At 48.3% G+C, this 22,995-nt stretch overlaps 1 protein-coding gene across 2 annotated transcripts in view; it reads left to right on the top strand.

The window, feature by feature from the left end:
- The window catches only part of SYT17 (synaptotagmin 17), a 180,102-nt gene that overhangs the window by 10,684 nt on the left and 146,423 nt on the right, over positions 1-22,995 (top strand). The window contains exon 1 of one of the 2 annotated variants that reach the window (XM_075317982.1): positions 11,972-12,041. The exons of the other annotated variant lie outside the window; for it this stretch is intronic. Coding sequence (XP_075174097.1) covers positions 12,036-12,041 — 6 coding nt within the window. The 5' untranslated portion in view covers positions 11,972-12,035. Of the gene's footprint in view, positions 1-11,971; positions 12,042-22,995 lie in introns of those variants that run through there. 2 annotated transcript variants of the gene reach the window in all.

The raw sequence follows: 22,995 nt of genomic DNA, 5'->3' as shown, positions 1-22,995 counted from the left end.
GCAGACACCAGTGAAACCCCAACCTTAATCCTTTATACAGGGATCTGGACCCACAAAAGGCACCCTGGGTTGCATGCATGGAGTAGCTGCTGGCTGGAGGAGTGAACTTGAGGTAGGGATAGTAAAACTAGCAGGGTCAGTAACAAAAAGGACAGAACCAGAAATAGCCAGTGTCAGATATCACGTGGGCAGTCAAAAGCAATGTTAGGCAACCTAAGGTAAGATAAGGGGGATCATTAAGACACAAGTAGTTAGGGTCACAAACTGGGTCAAGAACAGGATAAGTATAATAGAAGAGTACAGAAAGTAACCAAGTATAATATTTAGCATGTTCGGAGTTTAAATACGGTGTGGTACTGCCGCATCAGCCACAACAGGAAGCTGAATACTCCTGCTGATCTGGGTGAGCACATACCCATTCTGTCCAGTTGGGGGGGGGGAAGCACAAGTCTCAGCTACACCAACATTCTTGGCTGGACAGCGCCTTCACACTGTCAAGAAAGCCATGGACCCCATAGGGGGGAGGGGCGACATGACCAGAGGGAAGGGAGGGAGTGAGGGGTTAATAAAGGTATAATGAGGGGCATTATGGGAAGGTATAGGGGATTGGTGGAGAAAAGGATCCCTGTAGGGGAGGGGGGGGAGTATAAAAGCGATGAGGGAGGGTCTTACCTCCCCTTTTGGACTCCGGACGGCGACAGATTGAGAGACCCAGGATCAGGACCACAAGGACCAGCATGGCGGACCTCCAGGAGCTGAATCGGCTGATTAGAGCGGCGATGGCGGTGCACGGGGCCCAGGCAGTGCAATCCCACGTCAGGGCTGCCTGTGTGTCCCCGTCGGCACCTGCCCCTTGTTCCCCCCCTCGCCGTGGGCGGCGTTCCAGGCCCCCTGTGCGGTACTCTCCGGGTGCGGGGGGAGCAAGGAGGCCAAGTGAGAGCCCCCCCCGGGACCCTCCGCGGCGGGGCGGGCAGCGGCAGCTCCCTGCGTCCGCTCCGGCCGCCGGGAGGAATCTCCGACGCGGCCGCGACGGCCGAGAAGGGGGCGTGGCCAGCCCGGGGCCTTCTTCCTGTCTCAGGCCTCGGGCTGGAGTGCAGAGCCCAGCGGCGTCTCCCGGCCGGGAGCGAGCCCGGCGCTTGAATGAGGCCAGCGGTGGCCTGGATGGAGGCGGGCCCGGCCTGGGGCCTACTTCCGGTCCCAGGCCGCGGGCTCGAGTGATCAGGCCGGCGGCAGCCCGGGGACCGGGCCGAGCCCTGCATGAATCGGAGGCACGGAGAGGGGGCGTGTCCAGCCTGGGGCCTGCTCTGGACGCCGGGCCCCCGGCGGTGGGGCACGTCCCGGCGGCTGCTCCTGATCAGGAGCGTGCCCGGCTGATGGAGGCCAGCAATACCCCCCGGGGACGTTGGGGGGGGCCGGGCGCAGGCAGCCAGCAGGGGGACCGGTGTGGGCAGGCGCCACCCGGATACCTGCACGGCTGCAGAGGAGAGGAGGGACGGTGGGACCCCCGCAGGGCGCGCCAGGTCCCTCGGGTCATCAGCTCCGCGCCCGGCGGACGCGGTCTCCCTCGGGGGGGGAGGACCCAGCGGGAGGTCTCGGTCGGAGGCCCGGGAGGGCGGGAACCGGCGGTGGGGAGCCCCCTGAGCTCGGGGAGAGGCTCCTCCAGGAAGAGGACTCGGTCGGCGGCGGCCCAGGGGACAGGACGGTCTTGTGGGCTGTCGCCGCAAAGAAAGCAGCGGACGCCCACCGCCAGTGCCCACGCGGCTGCCCAGGAGGGTGGCTGTGGTGGAGGGGACGCATCGGCTGCGTCCTCTGGAGCTGGGACGGTGGAGGACGGCTACAGCGAAGAAGAAGAAGGAGCCCTCAGGTCGGGGGATGAATTCGAGGAGCCGCTGGCGGACGACATCGCAGTATCGAATTCCGTCTCCGCGTCACGGTCGGGTGAGCTAGCCGTGGATTCGGCATTGCTTGCGGCGCGGGGTGCGGGTGCTGGGGAGGTGGCTGCGGGCACGGCAGCGCCAGAGGGGTCAGTTTTACTTAGCCAGTTGCTGGGGCTTTTGCAGGGTTTAGCGCGCGCGCCGGCGACGGCCTGGACAGGGTCGGCGGTGGATGGCGCGGCGGCGGCTAGCGGCGAGAAGGTGCCGGTGGGGGCGGGTGTAGGTAGCGGAGTAGTGGAGACTGCAGGCGAAAAAGCGGGAGAAAAGGAAAAGGAAAAGGAAAAGGAAGATGAGGTGGTGCGGCTGGATGATAGGGCTAAGAGCGAGGTGTATGTGTGCTTTGAGGGACCGCTAGGGGCGCACCTCAAAAAAGAGGTGAGGGAAAAAATTTGGAAAGGGGAGTATGTGGAGATATTTTCCCTGCTGCCCCTGGAGAAATTTAACCTAGACAAGGTGAAGCCGAGCGATTCCAAGAAGGAAAAGGAGGAGGAAGAAAAACGCCGTTATAGGCTCATTCCTCGTTCCTTTTCCAATTGGTTGCAGGCGTTCGCAATTTTGGCTAGCGTGGTGGGGGAAAAGGAGCCGGAGCACTGCTCGGCTCTATTTGGCTATATGGATGCAGTCGGGGAGGCGTATCGCACGTACGGGGGTTTGGCATGGCTGCGGTATGATGAGCAGTTTAGGCAGCGGAAGGCGTTGCGGCCCGGCATGCGATGGGACCATAAGGACATTTCCTTATGGATGCGCTTAATGGCGGCCCCGAGCCAGCCCTTTCGTGGCGGTGCCGGGGGACCGGGCGCCGGGCCCTCGGGGATTCAGAAAAAGGGATTGTGCTGGCAATTTAACGAAGGCCAGTGCAAATTTGGCGCAGCGTGTAGGTTCAAGCATGAGTGCTCCGGCTGCGGGGGGGGACATAGCTTGTCCAAATGCTTTAAAAAAGGGAGAGGCAAGGCTGGGGACGGGTCTGGAAAAAGGGAGGACGCCGGTGAAAATAGAGGCGATGGCGCCGTTTTTAAGTAGGTACCCGGACGGGGCAGCGGCGTCGCTTTTGCGGTTTGGTTTTTTGTACGGTTTTCGGATTCCGTCGGCGGTTGAGGCGTTGCCTCCGGTTTGTCGCAACTTACGGTCGGCGAGGGACCACCCTATGGTTGTGGGTGAGAAGTTGGGTAAAGAGGTTGAGCTGGGCAGGATGGGGGGGCCATTTGAGAGCCCTCCGTGCAGTAATTTGGTGGTGTCCCCGCTGGGGGTGGTGCCAAAGAAGGAGCCGAATAAATTTCGGCTCATTCATCATCTTTCATTTCCGGAGGGGTCGTCTGTGAATGACGGCATTGCGCCGGAATTGTCGGCAGTGTACTACGTCTCGTTTGACAAAGCGTTGGACTTGGTACGGGCGGCAGGACGCGGTGCATTGATGGCAAAGGCGGATGTAGAATCGGCGTTTCGTTTGTTGCCGGTGCATCCGGAGAGTCAGCACCTTTTGGGTTGCTGGTGGAACGGGAAGTTTTATGTTGATCGTTGTTTGCCCATGGGCTGTTCGATTTCTTGTTCATATTTTGAGGCGTTTAGCTCCTTTGTTGAGTGGGTGGTGCGGGACGTGTCCGGCTTGTCGTCCATTATTCATTATTTGGATGATTTTCTGTGTGTTGGTCCGGCGGGTTCCATGGTTTGCGCTGGTTTGTTGTTCGCCTTGCAGAGAGTGGCGGATCGGTTCGGGATCCCTTTGGCGCAGGAAAAAACGGAGGGGCCGGCGCCGGTTATGCGGTTCCTGGGGATTGAGATCGACTCGCTGGCCATGGAATGTAGGTTGCCAGAGGACAAGATTGTGGATTTGCGGAGTGCGGTTGCAGCAATGCTGGCAGCAAAAAAAGTGCGGCTTAAGGTGGTGCAGTCTTTGCTTGGAAAGCTGAATTTTGCATGCAGGATTATGCCGATGGGGCGTGTTTTCGCCAGGAGGTTGGCGGCAGCTACGGCAGGCGTACGGTCATCGGCGCATTTTGTGCGGGTCACGCGGGAGATCAAGGCAGACTTGTTGGTTTGGGACGTCTTCTTGCGACATTTTAACGGCCGCACTTTGTGGTTGAAGAAGGTGGTGCCCAATGATGCTCTGGAACTATATACGGATGCGGCCGGGTCGGCGGGTTTCGGCGCCATTTTTCAGGGTCATTGGTGTGTGGGAAGGTGGCCCGAGGATTGGCGACAGGGTGGCCTTGTCAAAAATCTGGCCCTGCTCGAGTTGTTTCCAATCGTGGTGGCGGTGGAGTTGTGGGGGTCGCAATTTTCGGGACGAAAGGTGTGCTTCCATTGCGATAATCAGGCAGTTGTACATGCAATCAACAGCTTGTCAGCGAAATCTGGTCCTGTAGTAGCATATTTGCGGCATTTGGTGCTCAAGTGTTTGCTGTGGAATATTCATGTGGTTGCAAAACATGTGCCGGGGGTGGATAACGGGGTGGCTGACGCTTTATCTCGTTTTCAGTTCCACAGGTTTCGGGAGTTACTGCCGGGGGCGGACGAGGTCGGAGCGGTGTGCCCAGAGGAATTGTGGAGCCTGGTGAGGCAGTGATTGCGGGTTTGATTAGGAATTCGGTGACCGAGGTGACTTGGTGCCGTTATGCTAAGGTGTGGGTTGAGTGGCAGGCAGTGCTGGGCGAGATGTTTGGTAACGGGCGAGCGGATTATTTACTGGCGCTCTTGGCATTGGTGAGTGAGGATTTTAGGGCTGGGAGGTCAGCGTCGGCGGTGGCGATTAGGGTGGCGACCGTGGCCTTCTGGTTAAAGGTTAGGGGTGTGCAGGACGTTTCAAGGGACTTTCGGGTACGGCAAGCATTGAAAGGTTTTCGGAAAGGGGTGAAGGTGCGGGACACTAGGCGGCCCATTTCATTGGACTTGTTACGGCGTTTGGTGGATGGTTTGCAGGGGATTTGTGTCTCAGTGTATGAGACGGTGTTGTTTAAAACTGCTTTCGTGTTGGCTTTTTTCGGGGCTTTTCGGATAGGAGAATTGGTGAGCCCGTCAAGGGTGATTGGGGGTGGTGTGCTATTCGAGGATGTGTCGGTAGAGGGACGGAGAGTGGAGTGTCGGCTTCGGCGGTCCAAGACGGACCAGATGGGTCGGGGCAGGTTGGTAGTGTTGTATGCGGTGCAAGGGGATGGCTTGTGCCCGGTGCAGGTGGTGAGTCGGTTTTGTGGTCTGCGGGGCGGTCTTCCGGGCCCGCTGCTACGTCACGAGGACGGGGCTTGGTTGTCTCGTTATCAGTTTGTGGCAGTGCTGAGGAGTTGTTTGCGCTGGGCGGGTGAGCGCCCAGAGGATTATGGGTCCCATTCGTTCAGGATTGGGGCGGCTACCGAGGCTTCTCGTTGGGGTCTTGGAGATGACATGGTGAGACGGATTGGTCGGTGGGAGTCCTCTCGTTTTCGTGGTTATGTGCGCCCGCAGTTATTATCTCGTTGAGGGTTCTGATGGGGAGTTGTTTGTTTTGCCGTTAGGTTTTGTTGTTCTTTGTTGCAATCTGGAGTGCTGGTGTTGTTGTTAAAATTGTTTCCTTTATTGTAGGAGTGTGTCTGGTCTGGATCCTGGGGCACTCGTTCGTTTTTTGGGGGGCCCGTCGGGCCGACGCTCGCCCGAATGGTCGGCAGTTGGGTCTGGACAGGTCGCTGGCGTCGGTCAAGTGGATTGGAGTGCGGGGCATGGAATGGAGCAGGGTCGTGCCGGAATTCGAGTACTATTGTAGGATGGACAGACCCCCGAACGTGTTGGTTTTGCACGTGGGGGGTAATGACCTGGGTTCGCGGGCATCCCGCGATCTGATTCGGGACATTAAGATCGACCTACTGCGGTTATGGGCAAGGTATCCGGGCCTGGTGGTGGTGTGGTCGGATATTGTGGCCAGATTATGGTGGAGGGGGGCCCGGTCGGTTGAGAAGATTAATCGCGCCCGGGCACAAGTGAACAGGGTGGTTGCGCGTTTCGTGCGGAGAAACGGCGGCGTGGTGGTGAGGCATGTGGACCTGGAATCGGCGAAGTGGCAGTTTCGGAGAGGTGATGGGGTTCATCTTAATGACATTGGTTCTGATTTATGGGCCCTGGGTTTGCGGGATGGCGTGGAGCAAGCCTTGGGCGTGTGGCGGGTCCAGGCCACGTAAGGTGTCACGTGTCCTGTCCTGTGGCGGGGGTAGGTCTGGTCCAGAAGCGGTTGGAAGGGATTTGTAGCTGGACCGAGAGGCACTGTCTTGGTATGGTGTCTCTGGGTTCCGGGAAATTGCAGGCACGGGGTTCTGCAAAGTTTGGGGGGTATTAATCCGTGGGGTGATTAATACCTCATCTCTGGGTCGGAGTGTTGCGGCCAGGGATTTGGTGTAGGAAAGGGTTTCTGGACCGGGCCTACATAGGGTTTCATGTACCGTTTATTATTATGTGTTACCTATTATTGTGTGTTTGGGGGTCGCCCGTTGGACGGCGCCCCCTTTGTGGTAGTATGTTAATAATAGGTAATAAAGGCTGCTGTGGCCAATTTGTTTAACCAAGTCGCATGCAGTCGGTGTATTATTTTTAGGTTAAGTTTTAAGGGGTATAGTAACCATCACGACCGGAAAATCCTTCCTCAGTGGTCAAGAAAGCCATGGACCCCATAGGGGGGAGGGGCGACATGACCAGAGGGAAGGGAGGGAGTGAGGGGTTAATAAAGGTATAATGAGGGGCATTATGGGAAGGTATAGGGGATTGGTGGAGAAAAGGATCCCTGTAGGGGAGGGGGGGAGTATAAAAGCGATGAGGGAGGGTCTTACCTCCCCTTTTGGACTCCGGACGGCGACAGATTCCCGCCCACCCTCCCTTTTTTGCGTTTGTGAGTTTGTTTAACTATGTTCAAAAAAAAAAAAAGGAATTATTATAAAAGGAATGTATGTTTTGTCGCAGCAGCGGGGGTAGGTCTGGTCCAGAAGCGGTTGGAAGGGATTTGTAGCTGGACCGAGAGGCACTGTCTTGGTATGGTGTCTCTGGGTTCCGGGAAATTGCAGGCACGGGGTTCTGCAAAGTTTGGGGGGTATTAATCCGTGGGGTGATTAATACCTCATCTCTGGGTCGGAGTGTTGCGGCCAGGGATTTGGTGTAGGAAAGGGTTTCTGGACCGGGCCTACATAGGGTTTCATGTACCGTTTATTATTATGTGTTACCTATTATTGTGTGTTTGGGGGTCGCCCGTTGGACGGCGCCCCCTTTGTGGTAGTATGTTAATAATAGGTAATAAAGGCTGCTGTGGCCAATTTGTTTAACCAAGTCGCATGCAGTCGGTGTATTATTTTTAGGTTAAGTTTTAAGGGGTATAGTAACCATCACGACCGGAAAATCCTTCCTCAGTGGTCATGTATGTGGCTAGTTTGCTGCTGCACCTGCCTAATGCTGACGAGTCTTCTCCTGGCTATAGGGAGGCACGGCCAGACTCTGCAGGAATTTGTATTACCTGTGTCCTGCAGAGGGTTTGTTCTCCAGGCAATCACCTCGTTATGTCAGACAGTCCCTCCCTCCACACAGGTGACTGACCTTTAGTATGCCTTGGTTCCAGCTCTGTTTTGGTCTTATCAAGCTCTTGTTTGTATGCTCTGTCTGTTTTGTCTGTCCATTTGATCCTAGCAAGCTCTTGTTTGTAATGTCTTTCCTATTAGCTTGAGGTCTCTGTCTGTTTTGTCTGTTTTGTCTGTTTGGTCTTAGCAGCCTGTTTGTTTTGTCTGTCTGCTTGGTTTAAAGAAGAAGCTCTTGTTCTGTTTGCCTGTAGGCCTCCGTCTGTTTGGTCAGTCCGTTTAGTCTCTGTTTTGTCTCTCCTGTTTTGCTGCGCTACTCTTCTGTTCGTCCTGGCTTGCTTTACGTTTGTCCTGACCTGTCATCATTCGACTTAGGGGTACACATTGCGAGATCGCTGCTGAGTCACAGGTTTTGTGATGCAGCAGTGACCTCATCAGCGATCTCGCTGTGTGTGACACTAAGCAGCGACCTGGTCCCTGCTGTGAAATAGCTGATCGTTACACACTGTTCTGGTTCATTTTTTTGCTTGTTGGTCTCCCGCTGTGCAGCAGACATCGGTGCGTTTGACTGCGGGAGACCAACGAGCACTGACTCTGTGTAAGCAGCGTACGTTGGTAACCAGGGTAAATATCGGGTAACTAAGCAAAGCGCTTTGCTTAGTAACCCGATGTCTACCCTAGCTACGTATACAGGGAGCCAGCGCGGGCAGCCTGTAAGCAGTGTACGCTGGTAACCAGGGTAAATATTGGGTAACCAAGCAAAGCGCTTTGCTTAGTTACCTGATATTTACTCTGGTTACCAAGCGCAGCATCGTTACACGAGTCGCTGGTGGCTGGTCGCTGGTTGCTGGTGAGATCTGACTGTTTGACAGCTCACTAGCGACCCTGTAGCGACGTACCAGCGATCCTGACCAGGTCGTATCATGGTCGGAATTGCTGGTACGTCGTTTAGTGTGACGGTACCCTTAGTCTATGTTTCCTGAAACTGCTCTGCTTGTCCCGTTCGTTGTCAGTCTGATTATGTCTCTGAAATCTGCCTTAGTCTCCTGCTCCTTTGACCCTCCAGTCAGCTGCTGCGGGCCCAGGGACTGCCCTGGTGTAGCACTTGGTGGCTTACCTTCGGCTTAAGTATATCCTTACCACTGGAGGTTCTAGCTAAAACTAAGTAGTCTCTTAGTCACCCTCCTCCATGGTAAGCCCAGGCCCCTTGGTGCAGTGGGTTAACGCACCCGCCGATCTTTACAGTAAGGTCAAACATGGATCCCGCTGATTTGCTCGCAATCCTGTTTTTTTTTGTCTGAGCCTGTATTTGAACCTGTATCTGAGCCTTTATCTGAGCCTGTATCTCGATGTCTGAGCTTGGCTGTCGGCTGCAGGACGTCTCCTGTGGTTCGGCAGCTTCGTCTGCCTCTACCTTCAGGTCTGCGGTGTCTGGTGTCTCAGTAGTCTTGTCTGCTGCCTGTCCCTAGTCTTGATTTTCTTCTGTCATTCTGTTTGTGGTTTCCAAGATGCCTGTTTGACTGTGTGCAGCTTCCGGGGTTGTCAGACTTCCGTTTGCTCCGGAGATTTTTATGCTTGTGGCCTGCATTTTTCCAGCTAGGTGTTTCTTTTCTACTGTTGTACTGTTTTTCAGCCCTAGGTCTTCAGCACTCCTACCTATCTTTAGGCATTTTTTGTTTGTCCAGCCTAAGATGGAGGCGGGGTAATATCACACCTGTGACCCGCATGGTAGTATGCGGCATCATACGTACTGCGGACACTGTTCTGTGTGTGGCCAGCTTTCTACTGAACCCTCCTGTTGCTGCTGAGTCTTCTCCTGGCTATAGGGTAACACAGCCAGACTCTGCAGGAATTTCTCTGTGTCCTGTGTGTTTCTTTTCTACTGTTGTACTGTTTTTCAGCCCTAGGTCTTCAGCACTCCTACCTATCTTTAGGCATTTTTTGTTTGTCCAGCCTAAGATGGAGGCGGGGTAATATCACACCTGTGACCCGCATGGTAGTATGCGGCATCATACGTACTGCGGACACTGTTCTGTGTGTGGCCAGCTTTCTACTGAACCCTCCTGTTGCTGCTGAGTCTTCTCCTGGCTATAGGGTAACACAGCCAGACTCTGCAGGAATTTCTCTGTGTCCTGCACTGCAGTGTGTTTGTTCCCCTGCCAATCCCTCAATCCCCTGTCAGCACTCGGTATATCAGGTAGCCCCTTCCTCCACACAAGTGTCTGACCTTTAATATGCTCTTGTCCAAGCTCTGTCTGTTTTGTCTGTCTGTTTGATCTTGGCAAGCTCTTGTTAGTAAGTTCTTGTCCTGTTAGCTTGAGGTCTCTGTCTGTTTTGTCTGTTTGGTCTTAGCATGCTCTGTCTGTTTTGTCTGTTTGGTCTTAGCATGCTCTGTCTGCATTGTCTCTCCTGTTTTGTCTTGGCTAACCTCCTGTTTGTCCTGACCACTCCTGGCTTGCCTTCCATTTGTCCTGACCTGTCCTTGTCAATCTTAGTCTATGTTTCCTGAACCTGCTCTGTTTGTCCCGTCCTTGGTCAATCTGATTATGTCTCTGGGTTCTGCCATCTCCGGCTCCTTTGACCCTCCAGTCAGCTGCTCCAGGCCTGGGACTGCCCTGTAGGAGCACCTAGTGGCTACCTGTAGCTCAAGTCTATCCTCACCACTAGAGGCTCTAGTGAAAAACAGGTAGTCGCTTAGTCACCCCCCCCCCCCCAGGGTAAGTCCAAGCAGAGTAAAAATAAGAAGAACACAATGACTATTATAATTTGATAGTGCTGTTCAGATTGCTGATTTTTCACATGGACTGAGTGTCTGTGTGAAGATAAATCGGAGCATGCACTATTCTCCGTATTTCGGTTGCCTGTAGAAGTCTATGAAATTGGATTCCATATGGATCATCTGTGTAGCATCTGATTGTTATGGATACGTTGCAATAATTAACGTAGGAATCTGTCTTTGATTTGATTTATGTACATTATAAAATGTTGATGTATAAATTTAGATGTCACTCGTACGTGTCATGGATGACAATGGTCCAAGTTTTCTGGATAAAAATCGAGCCATTGTCAATAAACCCGTCTGACCCCGGCCAAGGAATTGTTTCTAACTAGTGAACTAAAGAGCTCCAAGGTATTTGAAGAGGTCATTCAGAATTAGAAAAACAATGTTACTTTTTCCCCCAAACAGCTTCACTCTTGTCTCTCTGCTGTCTCATATTGTAGAGCATCTACAATCAAAGCTATTTCTAACCTTGGACAATCCCCTAAAATTATTTCTGCTACTAGAGAACCAAGAAGAGGAGAAAAGGGTAAAATGTGTGATTTTGCTTTGCGTTTCTTCTTAAGCTGACCTACATGATATGGCAACAAATGTAGAGATGGAACAGTCCCGCACCACTACAGCATTACCTTGCGGTGTATCGCACTGATGTGGATTGCAGCTCAGGCACCACACGATCCTGGCTCAGAGGTGCTCGTCCATGTAGCGTGAAGGATCCATATACAGTCCAGGAAAGAAGTAGACCGCACACTCTGGATGAAAAGCCAAACGATCTTCTTTATTGAAAATGAAGGTGCAGGATAAAATGCAGGAAGAGAACCAGGTGCAGGCTCCTTCACGGACGACGGCCATTTCGAGTGTGAATCACGCTTCGACTGGTCCACTCAGTGGACCAGTCGAAGCGTGATTCACACGTAAAACGTCCATCGTCCGTGAAGGAGCCTGCACCTGGTTCTCTTCCTGCATTTTATCCTGCACCTTCATTTTCAATAAAGAAGATCGTTTGGCTTTTCATGCAGAGTGTGTGGTCTACTTCTGACCTACATGATATTCTGTAGCTGTTGGCCAAATTTTCGTTCAGCAGACAGATCTTTCGCAACTCCTCCATACACATGAGTTTTCCTCTCAGCCTTGCATTAATTTTTTTGTGACAAGGAGAGAGGAGAAAAATTCTACCAGGTATCTCTAACAACAGCTAATCTCCCCTCAAAACCAAAGGATCAAATGTTCAAATTCCATCAATTAGCTTGGGGGGAGAGTCAGGGGGCTCTACACACATCAGGTGGTTGATGGTCTTGCTGGAAATTGGATGGTCTGGCCCACTTCTGTTATGGGGGCCTTTAGTGTCAAGGATGCAGGCACCTTTCATTATGTCCTCCTCAATCCTCCTCCATGCTTTTACCTCCGCACTTTTCAAGTTCTCATCCACTTTAGCCCTTTTCCTCCCCCCTATCACTAATGTCCATAACTCTGCACCACGCTTCTTCCGACCTTCAGCCTGTTTTTATTTTCTATTTCCCTCCTACACTCATCTCTTTTGTACCACGTCTCATCCCTCCCACCACTTGTTTTTTCCAGAGACCTTCTCTCTACTCTCTATTATCCTTTCCCAGTATATATATATATATATATATATATATATATATTTATATATAAATAAAGGATTTCGTGGTATAATCTAGGAGCAAGCATTAGCCAATGCTACGCAACTATCTCTCTGTAATCAAGTGTAATCTAATATATCAGTGGGTCTGGAATATCAGAGCAGCTCACACACAGTCTGCCTTGCATTGATTACCAAAGACAATGATTGTAAGTATTCCTATAGCATCTAAAAAAACTGCTACATGTCATCGATTCATATAATTATAGCTTATAGTCTATCTACGGGGATTAGATTTGTCAAGAATGTGTTTCCTAATAATAATAAGATATAAAATAGATACACTATAGCCAAATATTCTACACCTACATAGCACATTATAGTCATCGTGTGACCACCTGGTGTATTATAATATTATATTATCTGACCAGATCCATTGTATTACTGTTAATTCTCTTATAAAAGCTATATATGTAGCTGATAAGGGTGTGTACGAATGTGCGAGTAGCTTGGCTTCCTAGGAGATTAGTATTTTATTGATTACTGTACTTCATAGCGTTTGGGATGTCATACACAATAAATATTGATCTGTACTTTATAGCCTGTTAGGTTGTGGAGGTAGGTGGCTCCTTGTCTTATAAAATGCACAAATCCTAACTTGATAATCTCATTAGTTTATAGATAGGCAGATCGAAGCTGAAGCTAAGGGACAAATGGAATTAAAGGAAGTTATTATTGTGAAAAAAATGAAAAGCTAACCTTCTCTATAGTTTTCTGGTTTATAATCTTCATTTTTTATGCATAATTAGAAACATTGTTTTAATATTTTCATCTAGAACTGGGAGTGTTACATTTTATATTTTGGGTTCAGACAATTCTTTGTACTTATATAATTGATATAACTATAATTAATGCTACAATCTCTTGTATTATTAGCTATTGGAAATTTGTGGACTATTTACCTACTGTAGTATAAGTATGCTCTATTTAAAATATATCCTCTAAAGCTACATTTACATTACTTCTATTAGGATATTGTTGCCTTCTTTACTTTCTGTACTTAGCATTTTTAGGCATGTAAGGATATGTTATGTATTTGCTTCATACATTTCTGCATCAAAAACGTGTCTTTTGGCAGGAATAAGGCTGCACAAAAATTTTACGTTTTTGTATTCCTTTTTGCTGTGTTTTTTTATTGTCTTTTGCTCTGTTTTTTTATTGTCTTTTGCTCTGTTTTTGTATTGTCTTTTGCTCTGTTTTTGTATTCCTTTTGCTGTTTTTGTATTGCCTTTTTTCTCTGTTTTTGTATTGCCTTTTGCTCTGTTTTTGTATTGTCTTTTGCTTTGTTTTTTATTGTCTTTTGCTCTGTTTTTTTATTGTCTTTTGCTCTGTTTTTTTATTGTCTTTTGCTCTGTTTTTGTATTCCTTTTGCTGTTTTTGTATTGCCTTTTTTCTCTGTTTTTGTATTGCCTTTTGCTCTGTTTTTGTATTGTCTTTTGCTTTGTTTTTGTATTGCCTTTTGCTCTGTTTTTGTATTGCCTTTTGCCCTGTTTTTTATTGTCCTTTGCACTGTTTTTTTGTATTGCCTTTTGCTGTGTTTTTTTATTGTCTTTTGCTGTTTTTATATTGACTTTTGCTGTTTTTGTATTTTCTATTGCTCTGTTTTTGTATTGCCTTTTGCTGTGTTTTTTTATTGTCTTTTGCTGTTTTTGTATTGCCTTTTGCTATTTTTCTATTGTGTTTTGCTTTGTTTTTGTATTGTCTTTTGCTCTGTTTTTGTATTGCCTTTTGCTCTGTTTTTATATTGTGTTTTGCTTTGTTTATGTATTGTCTTTTGCTGTTTTTGTATTGTCTATTGCTCTGTTTTTGTATTGCCTTTTGCTGTGTTTTTTATTGTCTTTTGCTGTTTTTGTATTGCCTTTTGCTCTGTTTTTATATTGTGTTTTGCTTTGTGTTTGTATTGTCTTTTGCTCTGTTTTTGTATTGCTTTTTGCTCTGTTTTCGTATTGCCTTTTGCTCTGTTTTTATATTGCCTTTTGCTCTGTTTTTATATTGTGTTTTGCTTTGTTTATGTATTGTCTTTTGCTGTTTTTGTATTGCCTTTCCTCTGTTTTATATTGTCTTTTGCTGTTTTTGTATTGCCTTTTGCTATGTTTTTTATTACTTTTTGTTATTTTTGTATTACCTTTTGCTCTGTTTTTGTATTGCCTTTTGCTCTGTTTTTGTATTGTGTTTTGCTGTTTTTGTATTGCCTTTTGCTCCGTTTTTCTATTGCTTTTTGGTATTTTTGTATTGCCTTTTGCTCTGTTTTTGTATTGTCTTTTGCTCTTTTTGTATTGTGTTTTGTTGTTTTTGAATTGCCTTTTGCTCTGTTTTTCTATTGCCTTCTGCTGTATTTTTACATTGTCTTTTACAGTGTTTTTTTTTTTTTTTTGCTGCACTTTTTTCCATTCATTGGAAAAATGCTGAAAGAATTCACCTGCTGCAGATATATGATACTACTTAAATGAAAAAATAAGCATGTGTATCAGATTTCAGAAATTTCATTCACTTTGCCGGAACAGTGAAATGCTGCATTTTTTATGGCAAAACCCAACAAAAAACAGTTAAATGTGAACATACCTTAACAGCATTTTTCCTGATTCCATAGTGGGGTCTCTAGACGGTTCCAATGACATTGCATGTACTGGCACTATTTAGAGACAGAGAGTTGTGAACCAGATAATCTGCTTTTTTTTATTTTTTTTAGCTGTCTGTGTTACTTTATTTTCAATGCCCTGAATTAATTTAGGAGTCTAATGAAGGGGACATGTGCTCTATGTAAAGATACTGTCCCCATAAGTTTTAGCATAAGTATGTTTGGCATTAGTGTGTTCAGCATTGGCCCCTGTCACATGTCCGTGATAAAAACGCAAGTTTTTCCCGGTCCGTGTTGAAGGTGCGTATGGCCATCCGTGTGCCGTGATTTTGGCACATGTGTGTTCTCCGTGTGCTATCCGTGATAGCACACAGAGATCAGGAACTTTTTACTATCCAGCCCTCGACACTGCTGCCTCTGGCGCTGCTGTCTCCAGTGCTGCTGGTTCCAGGTCCGTGGTGCAGTGAATATTCATGAGCATAATGAGCGGGCCTGGGAGCAAGTGACAACAGTGCTGGGGACAGGTGAGTATAGAAAATCATTTTATTTCACAAACGTGGTTTCTCCAGTACATGTCACATGTATCACATCAGTGTGTGGTCTGTGGGACATCAGTGCTGTGGGAGAAAAACAGACATGTCTCTGTGCAGAACACACGGACACACATGTGCTCCACACAGACACACGTCTATGAAACAACACGGATGTCTGCAAAAGATTCATTGATTTTAGTGGGTCTGCGTGTGTCCGTTTCTCCGGTATGTATGAAATCGGACGTCATACGTACCAGAATCACTGACGTGTGAAGGAGGCCTTAGTGTGTTCAGCATTAGACTATATGCATATGCTGCAGTTTTTGTTGATTTTTTGTCGCTTTTTTTGGTGCAGTTTTATTGTCAGCAAGTTCTGACTTTTGACTTCCCAGCAAAATCTATGACCTATTACCTGTTACCTATGCAACCAACAGTGGTGACTTCATTATGGACCACCAACCACCATGGATTATTGATGTCCATATTAAGAGCATGGTAGTTAAAGGTAGTTAAATTCCCTGTTACCAGATTTTTGCTCCCCATCTGAGAGCAGCATAATGTAGAGACAGAGATCTTGATTCCAGCGATGTGTCACTTACTGAGCTGTTTGCTGTCATTTTGATAAAATGAATGTTTTCTCTGCTGCAGATCTATCAGTTATACAGAGCTCCTGAATATGCTGGACTATCTGCAGCATGCCAAGTAGTCCTGTAATGATAATCTATAGGGATGATCGAATACCTCAAATATTCGGCTTTGCGAATATTTGCCGAAGAGGTCGCCGCTATTCGACTATTCGCGAATATTCGATGCGCAATGTAAGTCTATGGGAAACCCGAATAACAACTATTCGGAACTATCGGGCTTCCCATAGACTTACATCGCACATCGAATATTCGCATAGCGGCGACCTATTCGTCGGATATTCGCGAAGCCGGATATTTGAGGTATTCGATCATCCTTAATAATCTACTGTGACAAATTCCCTTTAATATTTGCATTTGGGTGTCTGACTGATGTAGAGTGTCCCAGTGGAAGTTTGGCAGCTACTAATCGACCAGTGCTTAAAGGGTTATTCCCAAAATAGTAAGTTATCCCTTATCTCTAAGATTTATGATAAGGGATAACAATATTTTAGAAATATCAGGCTTATGGCTTTATGGCTTCGATCTTAGCATTCCTTTGATGTTATGATTTATACAGTGTATGCAGTAATGTTACCAGCCTTGTGGAGATAAAATCTGACACATTTGTACAGCAGATGAAGAGTGTATCGGACCTTCTCCACTATAAGGCTATGCACCCACGTTGCTTTTATACATGCTTCTTTTCTGCACATAAAAAAGCATGTTTTGGCAGGAAAAACGCAGCAGAAAAAAACGTGCATTTTTTATTGCGTTTGCGTGCTTTTTCACATGTATTTTTTTAGTGCTGGCGATCACTGGGGTTTTAGCACTGTAGCCCCACGTTCGCCGCCGGGTCCATGGCTGATGTTACAGCGACGACCTGGCTCTCACTGCTCGGTTCGGTGCCCGCACCACTTCCGGCAGTTTAACCCTTTAAATGCTACAATCAGTGCAATTGCAGCATTCAAGAGACAGGGAGAGGGATCACTTACCTCTCCCTGGCAATCAGGTCCCTGTTATGTGATCACAGGGTCCCAACCACTGCCTTAGTAACCCTGGGATGTCCCCATGATGACCTCGGGTTACTGAGCTACAGAGAGCCTCACACGCCATGCTGTATGCACAGTGTATGGTGCCAAGTGCTGCGATATAATCCACTGTAGTGTTAAAACATTGCAGGGGATTATAGGAACCCTGAAAAAACGCAGATACAATTGACATGCTGCTTCTTTTTTCAGCAACAAAATCTCCAAGGAAAAAAGAAGCAGCATGTCAGGATTCGCAAAGACTTTACTGGAATGCTTTTTCCTTGCTTTTATTTATTAAAATAGGCAAGGAAAAATGCATGAAAAAACACGAAAAACCCGCCACGTGTGCACATAGACTAAGGCCGGCTTTGCACACTACGACATCGCAGGTGCGATGTCGGTGGGGTCAAATCGAAAGTGACGCACATCCGGCGTCACTTGCGATGTCGTAGTGTGTAAAACCTTTTTGATACGATGAACGAGCGCAAAAGCGTCGTTATCGTATCATTGGTGTATTCTCCGACATTTCCATAATGCCGGTGCAGCGACAGGTACGATGTTGTTCCTTGTTCCTGCGGCAGCACACATCGCTGTGTGTAAAGCCGCAGGAGCGAGGAACATCACCTTACCTGCGTCCCGGCTGCTATGAGAAGGAAGATGGGGGGCGGGATGTTTACGTCCCGCTCATCTCCGCCCCTCCGCTGCTATTGGCCGCCTGCCGTGTGACGTCGCTATGACGCCGCACGACCCGCCCCCTTAGAAAGGAGGCGGTTCGCCGGCCAGAGCGATGTCGCAGGACAGGTGAGTGCATGTGAAGCTGCCGTAGCGATAATGTTCGCTACGCCAGCTATTACAAGATATCGCAGCTGTGACGGGGGCGGGGACTATTACGCTCGACATCGCAGCATCGGCTTGCGATGTCGCAGCATGCAAAGTACCCCTAAAGCTAACGCCACCCATGGTTTAAATGCCATATTATTGAGGATCCCAATACCTCCCCAGCTCATTGTCCTCTATAACGTCATCCATCGTGTTTTCAGTATCTAATATTAAAGGACTTTTAAATAACCTTGACAATAAGACAAGACGGACTTCTCTCCTTTTCATCAAGACGGGCTCAGTCTGAGGCTTGTATCTACTATGATTAAATTGATGCCCACAAGCCCTGCTGGGGATTTATATCCAGGGGAGGGTCTGGTTTTTTTTTTACTTGTTGCAGATGCTGAAGGCACATAGAGGGAATCATTTGTGGTGTCTGATTCGCCGTCTCCCAGGAGAGGTGAGGGGGTCTGCAGCCGTGCCATCCTTTGCAGATGTTTCTATGGTTACAGCCTCAGTTAATTTCTAAGCTAAGATCCGTTCTCCGATGGAAAAAACAATATGACAACCACCCATCCACTACTACCAGGCAGAGGAGCCAGGGCCGTCACGAGAAGGTCACAGGCTACGGTGACAATTTCCCAAAACTGAGTCCATTCCGAAGCCTCCACCCATCTTTCTTGCCGCCATGCGATTACGGACCTTTGTTTACTTTATACTAGACCATATTTAGTATGTAAATCACCTTTTACAAAAAGGTATCAACACTGTGGGACGATAACACTTTAGTTTTGTTGGTGGCTCTCAGGATCTCTACTTACTTTTTAAAAAAAAATTCTTTAAGCAAGGGTATACAGTGAAGGCAAAAAGTATTTGATCCCTTGCTGATTTTGTAAGTTTGCCCACTGACAAACACATGAACAGTCTATCACTTTTTAGGGTAGGTTAATTTTAACAGTGAGTGATAGAATATCCCAAATAAAATCCAGAAAATCACATTGTATAAATTATATAAATATTTTTGCATTTTGCAGAGAGAAATAAGTATTTCATCCCTCTGACAAACAAGACTTAATACTTGGTGGCAAAACCCTTGTTGGCAAGCACAGCAGTCAGACATTTTTATATTTGATGATGAGGTTAGCGCACATGTCAGGAGGAATTTTGGTCCACTCCTCTTTGCAGATCATTTCTAAATCACTATGATTTTGAGGCTGTCGCTTGGCAACTTGGAGCTTCACCTCCCTCCATACGTTTTCTATGAGATTAAGGTCTGGAGACTGGCTAGGCCACTCCATGACCTTAATGTGCTTCTTTTTGAGCCACTCCTTTGTTGCCTTGGCTGTATATTTTGGGTCATTGTCGTGCTGGAAGACCCAACCATGACCCATTTTTAATGTCCTGGCGGAGGGAAGGAGGTTGTCACTCAGGATATTACGGTACAGGACTCCATCCATTGTCCCATTGATGTGGTGAAGTAGTCCTGTGCCCTTAGCAGAGAAACACCCCAAAACATTACATGTTTCCACCTCCATGTTTGACAGTGGGGATGGTGTTCTTTGAGTCATAGGCATCATTTTTGTACCTCCAAACACTGCTAGTTGAGTTAATGCCAAAGAGCTCAATTTTTGTCTTATCTGACCCCAGCACCACCCCCCAATCACTCTCAGAATCCTCTAGGTGTTTATTGGCAAACTTCAGATGGGCCTCCACATGTGCCTTCTTCGGCAGTGGGACTTTGCGGGAACTACAGGATTTTAAGTCATTACGGCGTAATGTGTTACCAACGGTTTTCTTGGTGACAGGGGTCCCAGCTGCCTTGAGATCATTAAGAAGTTCCCCTGTGTAGTTTTAGGCTGATCTCTCACCTTCCTCATGGTCTTGGATACCCCAAGAGGTGAGATTTTGCATGGTGCACCAGATCAATGTCGATTGACACTCCTTTTGTATTTCTTCCATTTTCTTACTATTTCACCAAGAGTTGTCTCCTTCTCACCCAATGTCTTACTTCTACTTAGGGTACGCTCACATGAGCGTGAAAATCGGACGAGTGCAATGCGAGAAATTCTCGCATTGCACTCTGACCAATGTTAGGCAATGAGGTTGAGCTTTTGGTCAGCTTTTCTCGCATCCAGATTCTGGATGCAAGAAAAGCGGCAGCATGCTGCGTTTTGCTGCTACCGCCGTATCTCTCGCACCCATTCAAGTGAATGGATGCGAGAGATACATCGGACTGCACTCGGATGTTATCCCAGTGCAGTGCGATATACGCACAGGCTGACAATGGAGGAGATGGGAGGATTAACCCCTCACTCTCCTCCGCAGCGCCCTCCCTCACCTTCACAGCTGTGACCCGATCGCAAGATCGGGTTACAGTCGCATGACACTCGGCTCACGCTCGCAGCAGAGCCTGAGCCGGGGGACATTAGCATATCGCATCCGATGCTCTCGCATCAGATGCCATACGCTCGTATGAGTCCAGCCTTACTTTCAGCCTTGTGCAGGTCTATAATCTTGTCCCTGACATCCTTAGGCTACTTTCACACATCCGGTTTCTGCAATGCGGCACAATCCGGCACTTTGCAGGAAAATCGCAACTGTTTTTTTTTGCTGCCGGTTGCGATTTTCCTGCATAGACTTTAATTAGTGCCGCATTGTGCCGCATGGCCTTGCGTTCCATCCGGTTTTTGCCGCATGCGGCAGATTTAGCCGATGCGGCGGCCGGATGGAACGTTGCCTAGCACGTTTTTTCGTGCAGCAAAAAAAACCGCATGGCGCCGCATTCGGCCGATGCGGCGCATCTCTCAATGCATGCCTATGGCGGCCGGATGCGGCGCAATGCGGCAAAAAACGCATCTGGCCGCCGCATGCGTTTTTTGCCACTGCGCATGCTCAGTAGCATGCCGCAAGCGGCAAAAACCGGACGGGCCGCAAGGGAAAAACTTATGCAAAGGATGCGGTGTTTTCACCGCATCCGTTGCATAGCTTGCACAGCCGGATTGAGCCGCAGAGCTCAAGCCGGATGTGTGAAAGCAGCCTTAGGCTTCTGCCACACTCACGTGAAATTCACGCACGTGCCGAGAGACACGTATTTTCCCTGCGTGTTGCGTGCAGGTAAGTACGTGTCTCTGGTACGTGCGTGACACGTGTGTTCTACGTGTGCTATCCGCGATAGCACACGTAGAACCGGTAATTATCATACTCACCTGGTCCTTCCTGATGTCCGCGCTGCTGTCCGTGGTGCTGATCCTCGGTCTCCAGCCCTCCCGTCTCCCCGCTGCTGCTGCCAGGCAGTGAAGTGAATATTCAATGAGAATAATGAGCGGCGGTCGGCAGCAAGAGGCAGCAGCGGCAGAGACAGGAGGGCTGGAGAAGGTGAGTTAATGTTTTTTTATTTTTCACTGACATGTGTGGTTTCTCCGGTGCGTGTCACACGGGACCGCATCCACACTACACCCGTGTGGTGCGGGTGCGGGCCGTGTGACACCCGTGCTGCGGGAGAAAACACTGACATGTCAGCGCTTTCAAAAAAGCACACACGTACAAACGCACACGGACACACGTTCCGTGTGGTTTTACGTGTGTGTGCCTGCTACAATAGGGTAGCATTGGTTAAAGTGTCTCCGTGCCGCCGGTACGTGTAAAAAATGACAAACACGTGCCGGCAGCACGGATGTGTGGCGCTAGCCTTAGAAAGATCTTTGGTCGCCCATGTTGTAGAGGTTAGAGTTTGACTGATTAATTGAGTCTGTGGACAGGAGTCTTTTATACAAGTGACAATATAAGACAGCTGTGTTTAATGCAGGTAACGAGTTGATTAGGAGCATCTAACAGGTCTGTAGGAGCCAGAACTCTAAGGCTATGTGCGCACGTTGCGTAAATACATGCAGTTACGCTGCGCTTTGTAGCGCAGCGTAACTGCATGCGTCCTGCGTCCCCTGCACAGTCTATGGAGATTGTGCAGGGGCCGTGCGCACGTGGCGTTTTAGAGCGCAGCGCTTCGGCTACTGCCGAAGCGCTGCGTAAAAAGAAGTGACATGTCACTTCTTCCGTGCGCTTTGCCGGCAGCTCCTGCTCTGTCTATGGCAGGAGCTGCAGGCAGAGCGCATGGAATCGGCTTCACTACGGACATTTCTGCAGCGATTTAAAGCGCACATGTGCTCTTCAGATCGCTGCAGAAATTTCTGCAGTGAACTGTACGCAACGTGCGCACATAGCCTTAATGGTTGGTAGGGGATCAAATACTTACTAGGCTATGTGCGCACGTTGCGTACAGTCACTGCAGAAATTTCTGCAGCGATATGAAGAGCACACGTGCGCTTTAAATCGCTGCAGAAATGTCCGTAGTGAAAAAAAAAAAAAAGCCGATTCCATGCGCTCTGACTGCAGCTCCTGCCATAGACGGAGCAGGAGCTGCCGGCAAAGCGCACGGAAGAAGTGACATGTCACTTCTTAGAACGCAGCGCTTCGGGCAGCAGCCGAAGCGCTGCGCTCTAAGACGCCATGTGTGCACGGCCCCTGCACAATCTCCATAGACTGTGCAGGGGACGCAGGACGCATGCAGTTACGCTGCGCTACAAAGCGCAGCGTAACTGCATGTATTTACGCAACGTGCGCACATAGCCTCACTCTCTGTAAAATGCAAATACATTTATATAATTTGTAGAATGTGATTTTCTGGATTTTATTTTGTATATTCTATCTCTCACTGATAAAATTAGCTACACTTAAAATTATAGACTGTTCATGTCTTTGTCAGTGGGCAAACTTACAAAATCAGCAAGGGATCAAATAATTATTCCCTTCTCTATAAGTGGTCAGCAATCTGTGGATCTCCATATTTTTGACTCCAGCATTGCATGACTGCTATAGGCTGCAAGGCACTGATATTATCCGGCCCCAGGAAGCGATCTCGTGTTAATGCCTCCTTTCCTCTGTGTTCATCCCTGCCAGCATGAAGGAGCATTCGCGGTGTACGTCACTTTGCGCTAAGTTGTGGTAAAACAATTAGCCGGTCGTTATTGCTTTTGTTAACAAAGGAGCATATATGGCGACACTAAACTTTAACATCCATTAATTTTCCTGTTATCTAATGTGCCCAGTGTTTTAGTAACCAGAGTCTAATGATCGATGCGTCTGGCTAATTTACAATTATTTTCCCTAATGAGTTTCTTACTAATGAGAAACACAGGAACACTGCTTTCTGTGTTTCTAAGCTCCTGATTTGCCTGTGGATGAGAAGTATTTATACCATTTAAAGGGAATCTGTCAGCAGGATTTTTCCCCTTAATCTGAGAGCAGCATAATGTAGAGATACAGACCCTGATTCCAACGATGTGTCACTTACTGGGCTGCTTAGTGTAGTTTGGTAAACTTACTGTTTTATCAGCAGGAGATTATCATTGGAAGACTAGTAAACCTGCTGCCATGTAGTCCTCCCTATTCAAGAGCTCTGTATATCCCCACCCCTACAACTGATTGGCACAGTGTATACATAAAGCTGCCAATCAGTGTATCTT

The sequence above is a fragment of the Anomaloglossus baeobatrachus genome, chromosome 7 (assembly GCF_048569485.1).
Source record: "Anomaloglossus baeobatrachus isolate aAnoBae1 chromosome 7, aAnoBae1.hap1, whole genome shotgun sequence".
Classification (NCBI taxonomy): Eukaryota; Metazoa; Chordata; class Amphibia; order Anura; family Aromobatidae; genus Anomaloglossus; species Anomaloglossus baeobatrachus.
Note: the sequence above shows the minus strand (reverse complement) of the source record. Positions and strands in the feature narration are given on the sequence as shown.